This window comes from Natator depressus, chromosome 7 (genome assembly GCF_965152275.1).
Source record: "Natator depressus isolate rNatDep1 chromosome 7, rNatDep2.hap1, whole genome shotgun sequence".
Taxonomy (NCBI): Eukaryota; Metazoa; Chordata; order Testudines; family Cheloniidae; genus Natator; species Natator depressus.
Window position 1 is genome coordinate 119,298,068 of NC_134240.1, and position 20,479 is coordinate 119,318,546.

The 20,479-nt window shown below is 46.5% G+C and overlaps 1 protein-coding gene across 2 annotated transcripts in view; it reads right to left on the reverse strand.

The window, feature by feature from the left end:
• The window catches only part of PDCD11 (programmed cell death 11), a 44,012-nt gene extending 23,575 nt beyond the window's left edge, over window positions 1-20,437 (reverse strand). For both annotated transcript variants that reach the window (XM_074959420.1, XM_074959421.1), the window contains exons 1-13: window positions 20,296-20,437; window positions 18,358-18,469; window positions 16,869-17,000; window positions 14,198-14,365; window positions 13,034-13,195; window positions 12,257-12,380; window positions 10,636-10,817; window positions 9,023-9,130; window positions 8,280-8,486; window positions 4,230-4,354; window positions 3,493-3,553; window positions 2,768-2,914; window positions 1,305-1,556 (exon numbers count right to left, since the gene is read on the reverse strand). In XM_074959420.1, the coding sequence (XP_074815521.1) occupies window positions 1,305-1,556; window positions 2,768-2,914; window positions 3,493-3,553; window positions 4,230-4,354; window positions 8,280-8,486; window positions 9,023-9,130; window positions 10,636-10,817; window positions 12,257-12,380; window positions 13,034-13,195; window positions 14,198-14,365; window positions 16,869-17,000; window positions 18,358-18,459 (1,770 nt within the window). In that variant the 5' untranslated portion in view covers window positions 18,460-18,469; window positions 20,296-20,437. The remainder of the gene's footprint in view (window positions 1-1,304; window positions 1,557-2,767; window positions 2,915-3,492; window positions 3,554-4,229; window positions 4,355-8,279; window positions 8,487-9,022; window positions 9,131-10,635; window positions 10,818-12,256; window positions 12,381-13,033; window positions 13,196-14,197; window positions 14,366-16,868; window positions 17,001-18,357; window positions 18,470-20,295) is intronic.
• Window positions 20,438-20,479: the final 42 nt, after the last annotated feature.

Here is a 20,479-nt window from a genome sequence, read left to right on the forward strand (position 1 = left end):
TACAGTGCATAAAACAGCAAAATAAATACTCAGCAACTCTTCCCCTCGCACCCAAGGCTATCAGGGCATTCTATAAACATGAGTGAATTCAGATTCACAAAACTAGTGTGAGGCAAGTGTAATCCTCACTTCACAGGTGGGAAACTGAGGCACAGAGTCATTAAAATGACCTGCCCAAGACAGAGCTGGGAATAGAACCCAGGTCTCCCGACTCCCACCACCAGACCATCCTGCCCTTTTTGCAGTTGCTATAGATTCCAGCATTAAAAACAAACAAAAGGCTCCAGGAACACTCTGAGCAGGTCACACGCCTCATGGAGATGGCCCAAAGTACAGACTGGAATTAAAAGTGCTTGGACATTGGTAAAATTGCCAGGCACAGCATGGGTCGGATTTTTAAAATATAGACTTAAAAGACTGTTGTCCTGATCCTGAAAATAAAAGTTTTCATTCTTCTGAAAACAAGGGCCGCAGCATGGACCCCAACCCTGACAATCTGACAAGCCACCTACCCTGGGGCTAGGTTTCTTTGCCACCCAAGCTGTACAGACCACATTACACAGCTCTGTGCCTGCTGCACTCTCAGAAGCAGGCAAGGCCTGGAAACGTACAAGAAGGCAGCTCTGCAAAGTTCTTGAGGGGAAGGCGTCTCTTACAGCCCAGCCCATTTAATTGTATACAGGAAAGAGGAATCAGCTGCTTCACAGGAGCGTTTTCAGAATCCCAGATCCTTTTGATTCCTTCCTGTGTTGTCTGTGCCTGTTAAATGATTTCCCAAGACAGGAAGAGTTTCCAGTAAAGGCCTCTGATTTGAGTCCTTTAAGCCTTAGGACACAGGTGAGATTGTAGGCGTGGACATCCAGCTCCTAAGAGTTAAGGGGATGCAACAGGGCAGGGGACAGAAGACTGGGACTCCCTCAGGAGCCCCTTCCTCCCTGTTATCAGATTGTCCTTACGACTATGCAGTGGTGTGACAGTGTCACGCGACTGTCAAGGAATAGCCCCTTTCAGGGACTCAAAGCCAGTGGCAGCTAGGTGATTCTTTGGCTAGACTTTTCGATAGCCTGTCTAACCCTAGCACAGCAGAGGGCCCAACACCTCCTGCACTGCAAACCACAGCACCAGACAGATCTCATTTTCCGTGTGCCTCCCTTGCCAATATCCCTTTACAACTCTCTAGGTGCATTGGATTTCCACCTGAAGCTCCCATCCACAACCAACTAGCCTGTGGCCTCTTATCTGTCAGTGCAATGTCACAAGTGCCTCTGTTGTGTTTATCAATGTGGGGGGGATGTATTAATTACCTGGCCTTTGTAGAAGACTTTCTCTGGGGAAGATATGGGCTCTGAGCTCAGCTCATTCTTGGGAACCAGACCTTTAACGTCATTGTAGAACTTCACAATGCAGCCAAACTCCCTCGCGCACACAATGAAGCCGTGAGCGATCAGGCCGGGCTTTGCAGCCTCGTAACTAGTGAGGACTGGAAATTTCGACATGACCAGAGTTTTCTTCAGAGTTAGGATCAGCTTCTTTTCTTCAGGATTGGATATTAACACCTAAGAGAGCCGGGGGGAGGAGAGGTTAGAGTGACCAAATCCTTGATTCATATTCACTACGTACAAGAATCCCACATATGTCAACAAGTTTGCACTAGCTTCAGACATCCAGAAGCAACAGCGCTTTGAGATCCTCAGAGGAAAGGCAAACATTAATGCTGACAAAGTCTCAGAAGCTAAACCTGCTAAAGCAGAAGGTGTCAAGTGACTTGGTGGCCAAGTTCATGGTGATTTTCCCTTGGATTGAATTCTCTCTATTCAAAGGCCATCAAGCTAGACCAAGAGCAACACTGGCCCCCCAAATGAGATGCAGGATAGCCTGTCAGTCTCAGTAAGTCTAGCGGAAAACCAGGAAGGTGAATTAAATGTGTGCATGGAGGTGGGTGGGAGTAAAGCCCATAAAATCCAAGCTTCTCTTTAGAGAAGACAGAGTCTATTTCAGTATGTCACTGCCCGAGAGAAATGACACAATTACTTCTGAGAAGCAGTGCAGGGAAATGCAGGGGTTTCCTATTCAATATGCAGATTCCTACAAGGAATCATCCTAAGGATTTTAAATGGTCACAGCCTTTGAAGTCATTAAATATTGTTGAGGTTTTGGGAAGTTATGTGATTACATCTAGCACGTACGGTGCTTGGTTCATCCAAGGCTCTCAGAGCATTTTAACAAGAGAGAGCAAGTATCACTAGATTCCTCTCTGTAAAATGGTGCTGACAAGTTAAGGCCTAAACATTTTCAAGTGTCCACTAATCGGGAGCACAACCTGAGCCCCTGAGGGCCTGACTTTCAGAGGTGCTGGGTATCTGTAGAGCCCATCACTTCATGTGGAGTGTGGGTGCTCAGTAGCTCTCAAAATCAGACCCCAGCTGTTTGTAGCTGGGCACCAAACACCCTAAGACCATCCAAAGGAGCAGATGCTTGAAAACATGGCTGTAATTTGGTCAGGCCGCACAGTGAGTCACATCACCCAACACTCAGTCCAGTGGGCAATAGGGAGGAGCAATTGAGAAAAGGCAGCAGCTTCTCTTTCCAAAATACCAGCAACTTCACGGCCCAGGACTCATTATAAACAAACAATAAGCGCATCAGAAAGCCACCGGCTCTCAGTGGAAATCAGATCAGTGTCTAAATGCTCAGGCATCGTTCTGGTGGAGGAGTACAACTTAAGACAGCCCAACCCCTCGGCTGGTCCCTGGCAGGGGGATCTCACCCGGCACTTGACTTCGCCGCCCACACTGTACTTCTTCTCGGGCTGTTTCAGGAGCACGTCCGCCAGGTGTAGGTGAGGCACCAGCCCCCTGATGTGATCCGTCACCTTCACCTGCATCCCCAAGGGTTTCAGAGCTAACACTTTGCCCTAGAGTCCGGAGAAGAGAGCAGGATCAGTAGTTTTCAATGTGGGTTGGGGTGTACATGGGAAATGGCCTACCCACTACCCCCCAAAAATAAACACACCCCGCCCCAAAAATCTATCTAACGTATTAACCACGTGCAGGGCAACAGCTTTACATAAGGGAAGCTACGCTGCATCTTGCACCCGCATTGCCAGGGCTGTGCTCTCCATGGACCACATGCTGGTTCTGCTGAAGTCAATGGTAAAATTCCCACTGACTTGAAACACACCTGGATCTGACCCCATATATATATCATATCCAACATACGATCAGGAATACAAAGCTTTAGAAAGATCTTTCTACCCTCACCAAGGCAACTCAAACACCTAGACTGAAATGTCGTTCAGCCAGGTAACTACAGCGAACTTGCAAGTTATTTTTGCTGGTGCTGTATTTGCATTCTCCCTTTCCAGCACTGGTCTGAAACAAATAGGTGTGAACTGGCATTAACTAGGTAGGGAAAAGACACATCGCCTAAGGCGTGGCAGCAAGTACCAATACTCGACAATGCCGAACGTGCGACGTTCTCTCAGGATCTTACCTCCACCACGCGCCCGGGACAGATGTCTTGGTATCTCAGAAACGGAGCAGCAATAATTCGACTAGGAGAAGATACAGCAAGGGTTGCGGCGTGAGTCATCTTTAACGTGAGGGAAAACCCAGAGGTGGTAAGGACAAGACAACCCCTCTCCTTCCCTCACCCCTGGGGTCTGCCAGAATCTGCCTGGCCCCTGTTTATCACGTCAGTGCTCTGTCCCCCCACAGCCCTGTGTCAGAGTCATGGTGACGTTCCCTCTGTAAAGGTGGTCTGGGCCCAGCCACTCGACTAAGCTCTGTCCCAGTTTATGACACAAAGGATGGTGGCCAGAAGCCAAAACCGTGCATGCAGGGAACCCGCTGGCTCTCAGAGGGCAATACCTTTACTAGACAGGAAGGATGGCCCAGTGGTTAGAGTGCAAGCCTGAGACCTGCTCTGTCGCAGCCTTTCTGTGTGACCTTGGGCAAGTCACTTAGTCCTGCTGGACCTCAGTTCCCATCTGTGCAATGGGGAGAACAGCCCAGCCCTGCCCCACGGCGATTGTTGGGAGGAGAAATGTGTTCAAGGTTGTGAGGTTTCAGATAATGGGCAACAGATGAGTGCCACAGACAGCTAATGAGTGGAAACCCCAAGGGGTGAGTTCCAGCCAAACAAAGCAGCACAATATTTTCCACTTGTTATCAGACCCTTCTCTCCCCGTAGCTCCCACAAACAATTCTGGAATGGCACCAAGAACTTACTGTTTCAGAGACAACAGGGCCAGCTCATCCATAAGGCTGTAGTCAATGATTCGACATCTGTGCTTGCTTCCCGTCTTAAATGCCCCAGGTTTGAAGGATTTTTTGGTGTCTGAAAGATGCTTCAGCTACAAAAACAAAGGGCGATTTATCACCATTTGGAAATAGAGATAGTATTGACTTGGGAGAACGAGACCTAGACTGACTTGAAGAGGAGAAAACAAACCAGTAAGACTCAGCAAGTTTCCCATGGGTGTTTTTACCCAGGTGAGACGCAATGCTTACATCCTTCCGCAAGTATGAGTTGGGAGGACAGGGAGGAAGACGCAGACAAACCCATTATTTTGGGGAGCAGCTTGTACGATAGTTGCCATGCAGATGACGTCGTATTTTACTGTGTATACACACTGAGTGGCAACGTTCTGCTAGCATAATTTTTTGAAGACCATTAAGAGCACGAGGCCACCAGGCCAGGGCTTGACCTGAGCACGAGGCCAGCCTGGTACTTTATGAAGGCTGGGCACATTGTACATTAACCTCATTTCTAAGGACCACCCTGAGCTCCTATGGCGTTCTGGTCACTGCAAGGATTTCGACCTCAGTCCTGCAAGTGCAGGATGCTCAACCTCTCACAGGCCTGGGCCTTATAGAGGAAACTTCAGGCTCAAGTGCAACCAAGGCCAGTAAACCCATCACCAAGGCAGGGAAGGAACTAGTGTAGCCAGGAAGAGAGATTCAGATGAAGGATGTGGGGGGAGGGGTTTTTGTGGGGGCAGTAAGGGAATAATACCAGCAGGAGGAGAGTGGAAGCCAAGGACAAAGGAAGAGCAGGTCAGAGCAGCAAGACAAGACTAGCCCTCCCCCAGAAAATTGGCCAATACCACGTACACCATTCCTGAGACAGGACTGACAAATGCCTCACACAGTAACAATATTGTATTGCACATTTTACTCCTCTGCTATTATAATCCAACATCCTTCCCCCCATCACCCCTATGTGCTGGGCTAAAGGATTCAGTGATTCTTTCACAATAGCCCCCCTCTACCCAAACCACGATAGGTAGAGCACTGCAGATCGGCAGAGATCCGTTTTATATCTGTGGATGTATTGTTTACCATCTTTGTGGCTCGTGGATTGGATACAGATCCAAATTTTTGTCTTTGCACAGGGATATAACAGTAAGATAGGGTGCTGGTGCAGATGTGGATACATATAAAGGTGGCATGCAGACCATGGGACAGACACAAGCTAATTATCGTGGATGCGGATCCAAGTTTTTGTATCAGCATAGGGCTCTGAAGATCTGGGCACTAGATCGACTGGCCCAGTCAGCACATGCCTGAAACATACTCCTCTGTCCCTCAAAATACATAACACAAGTGTGACACAGTGGCTCCTTGGCAAAGGGTCCCCTCTTCTTTGCAAACAACTCTCATCTCAGACTTGACAAACTAACTACACGAAACATGTCTATGGATAAATGTCCGAGAAGAGAGAGAGATAAGAGTAACATGTAAGGTAGCCACAGAAGGCTTGTAATTTGTCAAGACACTCAATCGTAGGATGTATATATGGGGAATATTTAAGGAATAATGTATTTATATTGAAAGTCTACTTTATGGACTTAGAGTAGAAATTAGTCACCAGGGGATAATGTTTCCTGGTGATGCTTCATTGATGCAGGAGGGAATCGTCATCCTGCCCTAGTTAGCCGGTGATGCAATGCAAGACTCAATCGTCCAGCCTTATTCCAACCCAAGATTTTCAATAGAAAACCATCCAAGACAACCGCGAACACTCAAAACCATGTGAAGGTAGAAAAAGGAGCATTACAACGAGATGGGGGGGGTTGCTCTGTCTCGGGAAAAAAAAACAAAAGACTGTTTCAGTATCACGGAAGAGGGGGAATGACTGTCAGCATCTGTTCACTGAGGTGACATCTTGGGAGCAGGGATGCTCTTGTGAAAGACTGGATCCTGGTTCTTGTGGAACCAGCCAGATCGGCAACAGACTGAACTCCTAAGTCACTGATGTGCTTTTGAACATTTTACCCATTGTCTGTGGCACATAAAGGTTAATATTTATGACGAAAACCCCAGAAGATCCTGAGGCTTCTCAGCAAGGATTAAGAGTTACATTCTTCCTTAACATTTGCTTTTGTTTTCAGTTTACTAATAAAAATTAAGTACCATCAGCCTTTAGCCACCAAGCCCACAACTCGACTCAAATGTCAGATTACTCCCCACGCACCACATACCGCTTATCCCAATGGTTCAGCACAACTGATGGTTGTAAAATTCTGGAAACAGACGTTTATGATGGCAAAGCCCATTTTCACTGTACTATGTAGCATACGTTAACTCAAATCACGTTTCAGAAACACCGTTTAGGTCAAAAAGGATACTAAACATATACATTTTCTTACATCACTAATAATAACGTAGATTATTAACATGGAATGAATTAATTTTACTTTATACGCTTTATGAGTTTACCTCTCTCTCATCTTGGACAATGAATATAAGAACGGCCATACTGGGTCAGACCAAAAGTCCATCTAGCCCACTATCCTGTCTTCCGACAGTGGCCAATGCCAGGTGCCCCAGAGGGAAAGAACAGAACAGGGAATCATCAAGTGATCCATCCCATCGCCCATTCCCAGCTTCTGGCAAACAGAGGCAGACACCATCCTAATAGCCATTGACGGACTTATCCTGCATGAACTTATCTAATTCTTTTTTGAACCCTGTTGTAGTCTTTGCCTTCACAGCATCCACTGGCAAGGAGTTCCACAGGTAGACTGTGCATTGTGTGAAAAAATGCTTCCTTTTGTTTGTTTTAAACCTGCTGCCTATTAATTTCATTTGGTGACCCCTAGTTTTTGTGTTATGAGAAGGAGTAAATAACACTTCCTTATTTACTGTCTCCACACCAGTCATGATTGTATAGACCTCTATGATATTCCCCCCTTAGTCTCTTTTCCAAGATGAAAAGTCCCAATCTTATTAATCTCTCCTCATATGGAAGCTGTTCCATATCCCTAATAATTTTTGTTGCCCTTTTCTGAACCTTTTCCAATTCCAATATATCTTTTTTGAGATGGGGTGACCACAGCTGCATGCAATATTCAATATATGAGCATACCATGGATTTATAGAGAGACAATATGATACTTGCTGTCCTATTATCTATCCCTCTCTTAATGATTCCCAACATTCTGTTCACTTTTTTGACGGCCACTGCACCCTGAGTGGATGTTTTCAGAGAACTATCCACAAGGACTCCAAGATCTCTTTCTTGAGTGGTAACAGTTAATTTAGACCCCATCATTGTATATGTACAGTTGGGACTGTGTTTTCCAATGTGCATTACTTTGCATTTATCAACACTGAATTTCATCTGCCATTTTGTTGCCCAGTCACCCAGTTTTGAGATATCCTTTTGTAGCTCTTTGCAGTCTGTCTGGGACTTACCTATCTTGAGCAATTTTTATCATCTGCAAATTTTGCCACCTCACTGTTTACCCCTTTTCCCAGATCATTTATGAACATATTGAATAGGACTGGGCCCAGTACAGATACCTGGGGGATCCCGCTATTTACCTCCCTCCATTCTGAAAACTGACCATTTATTCCTACCCTTTGTTTCCTATCTTTTAACCAGTTACCAATCCATTAGAGAACCTTCCCTCTTATCCCATAACAACTTACTTTGCTTAAGAGCCTTTGGTGAGGAACCCTGTCAAAGGCTTTCTGAAAATCTAAGTATACTATATCCACTGAATCTCCTTTGTCCATATGCTTGTTGGCCCCCTCAAAGAATTCTAGTAGAATATAGAGCATACTCAGTTTCACTTCCTGGTTCTCATGCACTAGCAACACATTGCAATGTTTGGGTTGCAAATGCTGCAGGACAACTATTATTTACAGCCGTTTCCATTTACGTTTTAAAATCCCATTCCCTAGACGTCTCTGGTTTGGTTTGCGATTTCATGCCAGTTTGTGGCAACCCCTCCCATATTATAATCTGGCTACGGGGCATTTATTACTTACACGTGCAAAAGCCAGAGTGCCGTCGTCCAGTTCAAAGATGGCACCAGTCTTTGTGTGGAAGCTCTTCACCACTGCCTCTTCCACCACCATGCCAATCCGACTGCTGGCGAGCTGGCCTAGCATGCTGCCAGGCTGAAGGAAGACCTGCCGCAGCGTGAGCCGGACTGCTTTGGAGGTGGGATGAACAGAGAAGATGCAGGCCTTCACCTGTTGCAGGGGAGAGAGGATGGCAGGATGGTAAGACAGACTGGCAACCTGAAGAGCCGAGAGCCATTTTCAACCCTGTACTCTCACATCACACCTGCCTCCTGATCTCTTCAGGAGGCTTTGCAGAGGTACAACAAGGACAATGGAAAGTGCGGAGTTATCATTCAGCTCTAATGTCTTTATGGGCTGGGTATTTTTTCTTTAGTTATCTGATTAAATTGCGTAAGCTAGTTTGGTGCGGACAAGGGGAGTGGAGAGTGACTGCAGGCAATCAGCCCCCGCCACAAGCCATTCCCCATCCTCCATGAGACTCTCAGCTGCCAGAGCTGTAAAGGGACACTAACCTAGGACTCTCCAGTGGCTACATTCAGAACTCAGAGACATAGCGGCTTCCCTTCTCCCTACCAGGGGTGTAGAAAGAAGGTCTGTGCGATTCCACAGTAAAAAACCTTTACCAAAAAATGGTTAGAGAAGGAAAGGAGACAGATATGCTAAGCAGCTTTCTGGTTCCTACAGCCGCTTCAGCATCCACTCACCGTCTGACTTTGTGAATAACTCCCCACTTTCTTCGGATCCAGATGCATGAAGTCCACAATCCCAGTGAAGGAGGAGAGGAAACTCAGAGTGATGCCATATGGGGTCACCTAAACCAAGAAAGAGAAATTCTTCTGTAGGGCGGAAAATTAAATCACGAAATCAATTCCCTACCATTGCAGGGGCTGCGGGCATTGGTGCACTCAGTCCCTCCTGTTTTCTGCCTGTGACACACAACAGTAGAGTGTCCCGAGGGCTGTAACACCTTTGTCTAATTCTGGTTGTTTGCTTGGCCTGGGGGTGGCTGGGTGGTGTTGGTAATTTGTGATATACAGGAGGTCAGACTACAGGATCTGATGGTTCCCTCCTGACCTTAAACTCTATGACTCTAATCTGTGTTAAAAGTTCTCATCCAGATCAAGATGCAGACAGCACTTTACTTCCTCCACTAATAGGCATCTTGTCAGTGCTTACTAACAAGTACGCCGAATAGGACAGGTTAATTGCTCAACAGTTGGCTTTTTGCCACTACTAGAAAAGAATACTTTTAATGTTTCTAACTGTACATTTGATCTCAAGTCCAGAGTCAACCTGTGCTGGTTTACAAGCAGGTGTTTTTCCCATCTTGCACTCCCAAATCCCATTTTCCATTTAAAAACAAACCAACCACTAAGATCCCAGCCCTTGTGGTTGCACCAAAAAAAAAAAAAAGAACCAAGTGTGAACAAATACCGTGAAATCTGCCTGAATCTGTAGGGAGCCTGAAACAAGAGTTCAGCAGTGTCAGCTGCACCCATTCACGTGATGGGCTGTTAACTCTGAAGTCTAATGCTGAAACGTTCAGTGCCAGCTATTTCACCAATGATCAAAGGAGAAGGACCATCAAAGATCTGCATAATGTACTGAAAGTGGTGTCAAGTGGGTGGAGCTGGGGAGAGGGCCACCGTTCAGGTTTTTCCCAGTTCAACTTCTGAATGAACTTATGGAAATGTTCATATGAAAAGGAGGAAAGTTTCTCCCGTTTCCATGCCCACAACAAAAAGGTCCAGAGGCCAAGCAAGGAGAGTTGAAAGGTTAATGCTTTACCCATCCTGCCAGCAAGTTGCCACTTACATTTATACTTGGTGCAGAAGGCCAAAGAGCTAACCCCATCTTGCAGTTAACATTTTCTGGAGGGCTTTTAGACACCTTAGTGTTGTTACAGAAAGAAAAGGGACTCAAAAATGGCACCTGGTTACTGCCCTTGTGCTGTTTGAGCCAGATCTGCTCATTCCCTGACACAACGGAAGATTTTACTCCTACAGAGGAGCTGTTCTTCCACAGAGCTACAAGACCAAGAGCAGGAGACGAGCAAACTGGATTTGACTCTACCTAGCACTTCACCACCAGCCAATCACAGATGTCAGCGTCTTTACGCCTGGTGACTGGGCACAGAGCAGAGCTCAATTTCTAAGATTGAGCTGGCGGTGCTGGCAGGCAGAAATAACTTATTTGGATTTGTAAACTCACTGAGTTCCAGCTCAGTTTTGCTGGGGCAGAATACATAGGAAGATGTCCATCACAGTCCCGATCATAACTCCACCTCAACTATCCTTCAGAAAAAGCGGAGTTTTACCTTCTGCACCTGGGCTTTCACCACCAGCCCTGGCAGTAAGTTACTGAGCGTCCAGTTCTGTTCTTCTGTTGCAATGGCCGCAGCAACCTCCGACTGACTGATGGACAGACGGACAATTCTTCCGTTGTTTTTCACTTCTTCAATGAGACAGTTCAGGTACTGGCCTATTTTCAGCTCAGCCCCTGCAAAGACAGGACACATACCAAAACCCCCCATCATCTTCCCGTCTGTCATATCCCCCTGCTTCGCCTTCTGAAACCCTTCACTAGCTCCCCCTCTCCAGCCAAATTCAAGCCTCTTTTCAAGACCCTCCCTCCTAATCCACTCTCATCTCTTATCACAGTGCCCCACCCTGTTAAGATGCCCTTAATGCCAGTTTCAGCCATGCTTGCCCAGGCCCCCGGGTGCATGGAACAGCCTCCCTGAAAGGACCTATAAGGGCACTACCCTCTGCTCTTTCAAAATCTCTGCTCTCGATCCACTTCTGCTGCAACACCTATCAGAAAACCAGTCAACGTTTAAATGGCTGGCACTCAGGGAAACGCAATGCTTTATTTATGCAATTACAAAGCAGTTTTTTTAAAATAGGAAGTATCTCTGTGGCTAAAGACTGAACGTATCCAATTTTCTCCCCGTGCCTCACCCTCTGTATACTGCTCGTTTTCTTAGACTGTTAGCTCTTTGCAGAAAGGACCCTGCCTACTGTTGTGTTTGTAGTGTCTAGCACAACCAGGCCCTGGTCCCAACAGGCCTCTGGGCACTAAGGTAATATAGTTAAATGGGGATGAGAAGGACTTTTTCCAAGCTCACCCGGAGAACACATGCCTCACAGGAAGCAGCAACGCAAGCTCCTCCTGCCTCCTGGCACCAGATCTAGGGTGCAGAGAACAATTCCCTTTTACCCGTGGCCTTTGCGGATGACAGGCCACAAATCTATTTCCTGTAGCCACGAGATGATACATACATCAGGAATCTGCCAGTCTGAGCCAGAAGAGAGCCATCTGACCAAAGCAGCAGAGAACGGTGCTCTCTGAGCTTTTCAGTTCTAGTGCGTTTAGGGACTTTTACCGATACACCTCTGGAGCACACGCCTTTAACCAGGAAACTGCCACTTTGGTTGGTTGCTTTCAGATGGGTGTGGATTTGGCGCCATGGAAAGGGGCTCTCTAGACAATCCTGGAGACCAATCAAACCTTGGGACAGGCAAAGTATGGGTGGCAGCAGCACGCGCTTCTCCTGCGCCATCCTGCCAACATGCCTCAACCAGGACTCAGAGCGAATACTTCTCAGGGTGGGGGAAATGAAAGGGGAGAGGTAGTGCCCATCTCCATTTGAACCTGGGCCTTTCTGCAATAGAGTCCAACAAGGGGAATGACTAGTGCCAGTCAGGATGCAGGTGTTTACAAGGAGTTATACCAGTTGATCAGGAAATGAACTGACAGCCAACAGCTCATTGTTCAATGGCTGTGCACAACCGTACGCTGGCAGAGACTTCTGATCTCTCCTGACCTGAGCTAAGTTTGAGTCAGCTAGGTAGAGGTGAAAGTCTCCAGTCCCATCCCTGCTCCTCTGAGCCAGCCAGTTCTCCATCTCCAGCTTTAGTTCCTGCTGGATGCCTTACCTTTGTTGGCTGACTTGATGTAACTCTGGGACTTCTGACGAGGCAGAAATGCTTTTGCACCACTGACTCCAATATCTATGAGGTAGCCGTGATCTTCCACACTAGATACCAAGCCAGAGAGCAACTGTGGGGAGGGAAACATTACAATTCAACAATATAAAGGAACGGTTAGATCGACAAGGAGAACAATTCTGTCAGCAGACTGCTTGCACTCAGATTTCCTTCTCTCCTGGGGTCAGAGTGCAGAATTCCTCCCACTGTTTTGGACATATTATACCCTGCCTCCTCTGGCAATGCGGTCTCAGCTGTCCTCTTGTCCAACTAAGGCATGTATCTATGGGATTTTTGGCTTCCTGAAGCTCTGGCAACATCAGGACATTGAAAAGTAACAGGCACCCACACTGCTGACACATGCCTGCCGCCTCAGTGAAGCTGGGTGCAAGAGAATAATTAACTAGGCTCACAACACCTCTGTGAGGCGGTGAGGTAAGTATTATCCCCGTTTTACTGATGGAGAAGCTGAGGCAGCAGAAGTTAAATGACTTGCCAAGAGCCAACAAGCCAGTGGCAGAGAACAGATCCCATGAATCACAGCTCAGGCCCATGTTCTACCCACTACACCACACTTCCTACCAAGATCAATTACACCAGAAAAGGCACAGATCCTTGCTTGAATTGCATGCAGTGACAAAAGTGAATGCACACAAGGAGACGCGAGGGCAAGGGGGAAGCGATCTCCAAAGTGCAGGGTGGCTGTGGTACACCCAGAACACCTACCATGCCGGATCTAAGAGCTGTAGTGTTCAGAGCCTTGTTGACATCTTTGGGGTTAATTGACAGCTTGACACTCTGGTGTCCATCCATGGTTTTCCCCACGCTGGTCACGGTGCATCTGATCAGCATTCCAGGGGGGTACAGGTCTGACAGAGAGTTCAAATCCTAAACAGTAAAACAGTTAAAAGGAGATCATGAAAAATCGTAAGATCATTAAACATTAAATAATGCAGGAGACCGGAAACTGTCACTGAAGAGGCTTTTGAAATCCAAACCCAAGAGGAAAGCTCTATTCTCAGCAGCAGCTAAATGCCACAAAGACTGGGGCCCTGGGTACATTGGGCTTGTGCCCCAGCCTGGAGTTTCAAGCCTGACTCGGGACACACACACAAGACATATGTAATGTTACAAGGCTGAGATCAAAGGATTCAACACAGCTGCCAGGCTCTGTCCAAGACCGGAACAGCGGGAGGTGCTACAGGTCAGGATTAAGATACATCGCCCGCGCTGATTATGATCCCAGTCTCGGGTCTCCGATTAGCAAAGAGGTAAAAGGTGGGAAAAGAGCAAGGGGACATTAGCATTTTGCCGTTCCCAAAACTCAGTTTTAAACAGGCACGGACTATGGTGGGAAGGGGAAATATAAACATGCGCAAAAGGTAACAGACTATCTCCCTTCCTTTCTTTGGAACATCTGTGTCACCAGGGAATTACATAGGCTGCTTGGAGTCCCTCCAATACCTATCCGCCATAGCATGAGCTGGCAATATACTGCACAGAACATCACAGAGCCATCTTTTGGGGGGCTGCATAGGGGTAGGGGAAGAGGACAGAGTCCTCTGCGTCCCTGTTGGAAAGTAGAAGATTCTCCCAAACACATCCCCAGCTTCATCTTTCAAGTCCCCCCGCCACATATATTAGCTGTAGGAACTCCTTAAGAAGGGAGGGGTATTCAGTGATGGTTGCTGTTGAGCAGTGCATTGAACATGCTGCCTTTAGCATTCACAGGCCATGCTGGCCAAGGAAGCAAGAAAGCAGGTCAGGGAAGGGATCTGAATCTCCTGTACGCCAGTGGAAACTGGGTTCTCCCACTGGGCCTCTGCTTGCAAGACCCCGTTTATTTTACCCAGTCCCAGGACACACACCATCCCTCAGGACTCCCCTCACCTCCAGGAGCTCTTCCGTGGCCACTTGCGCATCCAGCATTTTGCTGTAGGCATCGCAAATGTGCGTCACTTGCACAAATCCAGTGAGTCCATTAGGCAAACTGACCACTAACTCAAAGTCGTTAGACTCCTTCACACAGCCGAGCAGCAGCATCCCCTCACTCAGGGCCTGGAACAAAGAAAAAGTAGCACTCGGTGGATCTCAGCAAGCCACAGATTTACCGTGTCTAATGAGACTGAAAAATAAACCACTGAAAGTCAAGAAAAACTCAGCACCTTTTAACACCCAGACTCAGGCCACAAATCACTATCAGCACCTCCGTGAGTTACCAAGCCACTCAATAACCACTGCTGACATACTGTAATTAGAAGCAGACCTCTTAAAAGGTCAGTGGAAAGCAGCAACAACCTTAGAAACAGGACTACAGCCCCTCCTACTGTCAGTGCTGGGAGAAGGAATGACTGATGGGGACATAAGCTTCCCAGACTAGAGAAGCCTGTCTTGCAGTAGGGTGTCCTACAGAACCTTCTACGGAGCAACCATGAAGGAAGCTGTATGTTCCACCTTCCAAATTTAATACAGAGGGCTTGTCTACACTACCGCTAAAGTCGATGTACCTTCCATTGCTCAGGGGTGTGAAAAAACCACCCGCCTGAGCAACATAAGTTTTATCAACTTAAAGCGCTGTCTGCACCGCACTATGTCAGCGGGAGACACTCTCCCACCAACAGAGCTTCTGCCTCTCGTTGAGGTGGAGTAATTACATTGATGGGAAAGCACTCTCCCATCAACATAGGAGATGCACTACATGCTGCACCAATGTAGTGCGGTAGTGAAGACAAGCCCAGAGATTGTCAAACTGGATCAGAACCAAGCTCCATCTAGTCCAGTATCCCATCCCAGACAGAGGTCAGAACCAGATGCTTCAGAGGAAGACATAAGAATCACCAGAGTTGTGGGCAGACACAGGATGATCAGTCTTCCACATAGGGCTTGTCCTAATGCCTGAAGCACAAAGTTTAATATCTCTTCCCAAATTTTTGTCATCATTAATTATAACAATTCTGGATATTCTTGAGATCCATATACAGTAGAACCTCAGAGTTACGAACACCCAAGTTATGAACTGACTGGTCAACCACACATCTCATTTGGAACCAGAAGTACACAATCAGCAGCAGCAGAGACGAAAAAAAGAACAAATATAGTACAGTACCGTGTTAAATGTAAACTTCTAAAAAAATAAATGAAAAGTTTAAAAAAAGATTTGACAAGGTAAGGAAACTGTTTCTGTACTTGTTTCATTTAAATTAAAATGGTTAAAAGCAGCATTTTTCTTTTGCATAGTAAAGTTTCAAAGCTCTATTAAGTCACTGTTCAGTTGCAAACTTTCGAAACAACCACCTTAATGTTTTCTTCAGAGTTACAAACATTTCAGAGTTAGGAACAACCTCCACCCGAGGTGTTCATAGCTCTGAGGTTCTACTGTAAATATCTAATCACTTGTTAAGTTCTTGGCTCCCATGACTTACTGTGGAAACGAGTTCCACAGTTTAATCACATGATGTGTAAAAAAACTGTTTTCTTTCAGAGGTTTTGAATTTCCTGCCTTAAATTGAGTGTCCCCTTGTTCTTGTGACAGGAGACAGTGAAACAGACACTCCTGATCTACCTTCTCCAGACCACTTTGTATTTTACATATCTTAACATGTTTGTCTTATTCAACTCCTTTCTAAGGTACGACTTAAAGCAAAGGAAGTGGAGTGATAGAGAGAACAGGTCATTAAGGGTTAAACATGTGCATGTGGGGAGGGATGGAATAGCAGCCACAGAACTGAGAGCTGGACAATAGCTCCTGTTCAAAATCACGAAGTGTGCAGCAGATGGAGGGGGGGAAAAAGTGACTATGGCCAATTTGATAGCAAGGAAACCAAGAGAGATACAGACTCAGCAGGCCTCAGAAGCATTCAGCTCAGTAGTGCAATTCTCCATGGAGATTAATTTGATTGTATACAGCCTTTCTTAATGATCAGAACTTTACTGCAGTTAGTGTCACTTTTTGCAGCAGTTAATTCTGCATCCTGCGACAGTTCTAAGTGTTAATGCTTTGCCTTCATTAGCTTGCGGAAGACCCGGAGAAGATGTGCAATTTCTTACATGTCATTGAACTCCTTCTTGCCAGTGAAGGAGAGGCTGTAAAAAGGAGCCCAGCCCTCCCTTACCTAAAGATTGGTGGTTCTGAGATAGGCCCAGGAATAAGGAACCTCATAGCTGCACTAGACCCAATGGAGGTCAAAATACACAAATCATAGAATAATAGAAATGTAGAACTGGAAGGGACCTTGATAATTCACATAGTACAGCCCTCTGCACTGAGGCAGAACTAAGTATTATCTTCTAGACCATTCCTGGCAGGTATTTGTCTAACCTGTTCTTAAAAAATCTCCAGTGACGGAGATTCCACTGCCTCCCTAGGTAATTTGTTCAAGTGCTTAAGTACCCTGACAGTCAGGAAGTTTTCCCTAATATCTAACCTAAATCTCCCCTGTTGCAATTTAAGCCCATTACTTCTTATCCCATGCTCAGTGGATAAAGAGAACAATTTATCACCCTCCTCTTCATAACAACCTTTTAGATACTTGAAGACTTATCTGAACACTCATCCACAAACCTCAACCGTGAGAAGTTCAAAATCCTTGGCATTAGCTTTAATGACTTCCTTTTTCTCTGCCTTGAGCTTTTTCCGCTTTCCTTGATCTTCTTGGATTCTCTTCCTTTTCTGGGATCCTTCTTCATTATGAGTCTAAGGCAGATTTTAAAGGGGGAGGGGAGGGAGACAAGAGAATTGGAAGAGATAACTGTTGTGCTCCACGAAAGAAGAGCAAAATTATCAGTCATCCCAGATTAGGGGGAAATGCTAGAGTTAGGGAAGGAAATTCTATTGCAAACCTTTATGTTCAGTCATATATAAGTCTCTCAGAATTTCTCCCTTTGGGCTGAAACTTAACATACCTGGTTAAAGAATGAATACGTTTGACCAGTTTGAGCAAAACCGTTCAACGGCTTTTGAGTTAAAACAAGCAGAAAAAGACATTTCCTCTCCTTCTTCCTTCAGGGAAAAAAAAACAACCACCAGCTCCTTTGAACCTTCATTTGCAGAGAAAACTCAGGAGTGACTGAGGGCATGTCTACATTTAAAACGCTGCATCGGAACAGCTGGATCAGTGCAGCTGTAGCATTTTAATGAAGATGTTCTACACCGATGGGATAGAGCTCTCCATTGGCACAGTTAATCCAGCTCCCCGAGAAGCTCTCCCACCAACATAGCGCTCTCCACAGGGGATTAGGTCCGTATAACTACATTGCTATGGGGTGTAGATTTTTCACACTCCTGAGCAATGTAGTTATATCAATATAGGTCTATAGTGTAGACCACAACCAAACCTTAAAACCACAAATTAGCCTTGACATAGACCCTGATTCATCAGAGCACTTAAGGAGGTTCTTAACTTTCAGCACAGGAGCAGTCTAAGGACATGTTTTAAGTGTTTTGTTGGATCGGTGCCCGAGCCCTCAGTGAGGCAGCTCTGCATTGCTAAGTCTGAAACAATTTGTTTAGAAATAGCAAAGCAACTGATATATTAAAATGCGGTGGGGGGAGGGGTAGAAGAGGAGGTCATTCATCCTGTTCTTTTAGGCACAGAAACATGAAACAAGAAAAACATATCAGATCAAATTAACCCCAGCACAGCGCCACTGAATTCAATGTCCTTACACCAGTGTTGGATTTGGCCCACATCTCTCTAGAAGCTCTTACCTCTAAAAGCAGATCACATGCAATCAGACACCACTGAGATATTTCAAAGTTAAACCCTGATCAATTTCTAAGGTGCCACAAGTACTCCTTTTCTGGTTGCTTAATGGTTTGCCATCACATTCACCCAGAGTCAGACATCTGTCAAAAGTCATGAAAATCATGGATTCCATGATGAAGATCAGTCACAAGTACTAAAATGAATGTTGGGGCTCAATCCTGCAGCTCTCACTCAGACAAAGCTGTCATGGCCAATGGGAGTAAGACCTACAGAATTAGGTCTTTACGCTAATTGGCAGTCGAATGGCTCTCAGAGAGTTTCATCCATCATGTGCACACAACTCACATCAAATAAGTTATCCTGCTCTATTGGTTGCCTGGGTGCTTTTCCCTCTGAAGGTTTTTTCTGGGTGCCACCTCGAGGGAAGTTTTCTTCCATGGATGCCATGTTTGCATTTCTATGGGGGAAGCAAAAACACAGGAGTGAAATCTGCAATTGTTGTGACATCAGAGTTTAAGTGACAGGAGAAGGAATTATCTTGGAAACTAAACAAAGATTCCTTTGGCTTTTTTAGTAAATGACAAAAATTAAATAAATAAATATTGAATGCATCTAGAGGCTTAGAAGACAAAATATAGGCCTCTGACAACACTTCAATGTACTTGAAAATGACAGTTATACACGTATTAGAAACAAAAGGTGCGTGAGATATCTTTTATTAGACCAACTACTGCTGGTGAAGGAGACAAGCTTCCGATCTTACAGAGCTCTTCTTCAGGGTATACACGTATATCAGTCACCAGAACTTTTCACTAGGATCCTACTCACAAACATTACCATATCAGTCTTCAGTGACAACTGAGAACCTGGTATACCTGATGCTTTAAAACTTAGAAACTCGTTGAGGAGATTCCTAATAAAGGAATCATCTGCACACTTTTGGGCAACAGGTGAAGCAGAATCTCCACAGATGAGTAACAGTACATGCCTTCAGACATATTGCCTGGGGCAGTGATCTTGTCAGATCTCACAACCCTAAGCTGTCAGGGCTGGTTTACACTACAGAGCCTTGGCCAGCACAGCTATGCCAGAAGAGCCACCCTACTGTAGTAACAGCATTGCCAGCAGGAGTAGCTCTTCTACTGACAGAGCTACACCCCCACCCCCAAACAACATGAGCTGGGCCAGCAGAAGCACTCTTTTGGAGGCTCAGATGCATCTATGGAGGTGGCCAACATAACTACATTGGACAGATGGCGTCATTTTTCGCACCCCTAACTGACACAGCTATACCAACAAAACTTTGTAGTGTAGGCCAGGGCTCAAACTAGCAGTACCACAGTCGCTGCAGGAATTGGTGTTGACACATCAGTGGATGTGTGGGCGTAACTAACCCTTTTGAGTCAGTACTGAACCCGCATTTTAGCATTTTGTTGGGGGCCACTGGCTGCCAGTCATGTCATTTTTTAGATAAAACAGAGGTCCGGACCACTTGTGGTCAATTAAGATGCCACAGCTCTTCCCTTTGCACATGCATAAAGGCTGTCACACAGTATCATAGACAAACTACACATTAAGTCATTATATTTTACATAGACACACCCCCAACATCACCCCTGCTGCTTCAGCTGTACACAGTAACCCTCTTTACCGCCTGTCTAAACTGTGGTGAGGTGCTGTTATGCACCATTTCAATAGTTCCCCACCCCCGTGTATTTCAAGGGCAGCAGCATGATACTGGTGAAAGGATATAATCAAGTAAACTGCTGTACTAATAAAAGCTAAATTCCCTTTAAGACAGAGAAACTAATCTAAAGTATACTACACTTCAGGCAAACAGAAAAACAGGTCAGTGGGAGCCAGTGCAAAAGGGAATAAACTGTTCTCTGGGCCACAGAACTGGGAGACCCCCCCACATCCCCACCCCACCCAATTATGAGAATCGTTCGTCCCCAGCCCCGCGGGGAAACCAGCTCCCAAAGCCAGGGGATCGCAGCCAGCGGCCCGCCCGGCCGGGGGCTCAGTCCCCGCCCAGCCTCCGGGAGGGGACCCAATGCATGTGCTCCCCGCCTCGGCCAAGGCCAGCGGCGCTGAACCCCGCGGCTGGCAGGGGAGAAGGAGCCAGAGGGATCCTGCCCAGGGACTCCCCTGCTGGGGGCTGCGCGGCAGGGTCCCTTCTTCCCTTCCCCCCGCCCCCGGAGCCGGGCCCTGGGGCGGTCCCCTTCGCTCCGTGCTGGGCCACGGGGCTGGAGCCGGGGGGGTTCCCTGGCCAGACTCCCTCACCTCGCTCAGCAGCACATGCGGGACACCATCGCCATGACCCGGAAGCACTACCCGGGAGCACAAGGTCAAGCGGAAACCTCTCGATCACCAGGGCAAGAGCGGCCAGAGACTCATAGTAACCATCAGGCCAATCCAGCGGGAGGGGGAGGAGCACTGGCTGATGGGCATCTTCCAAAGCCAATCC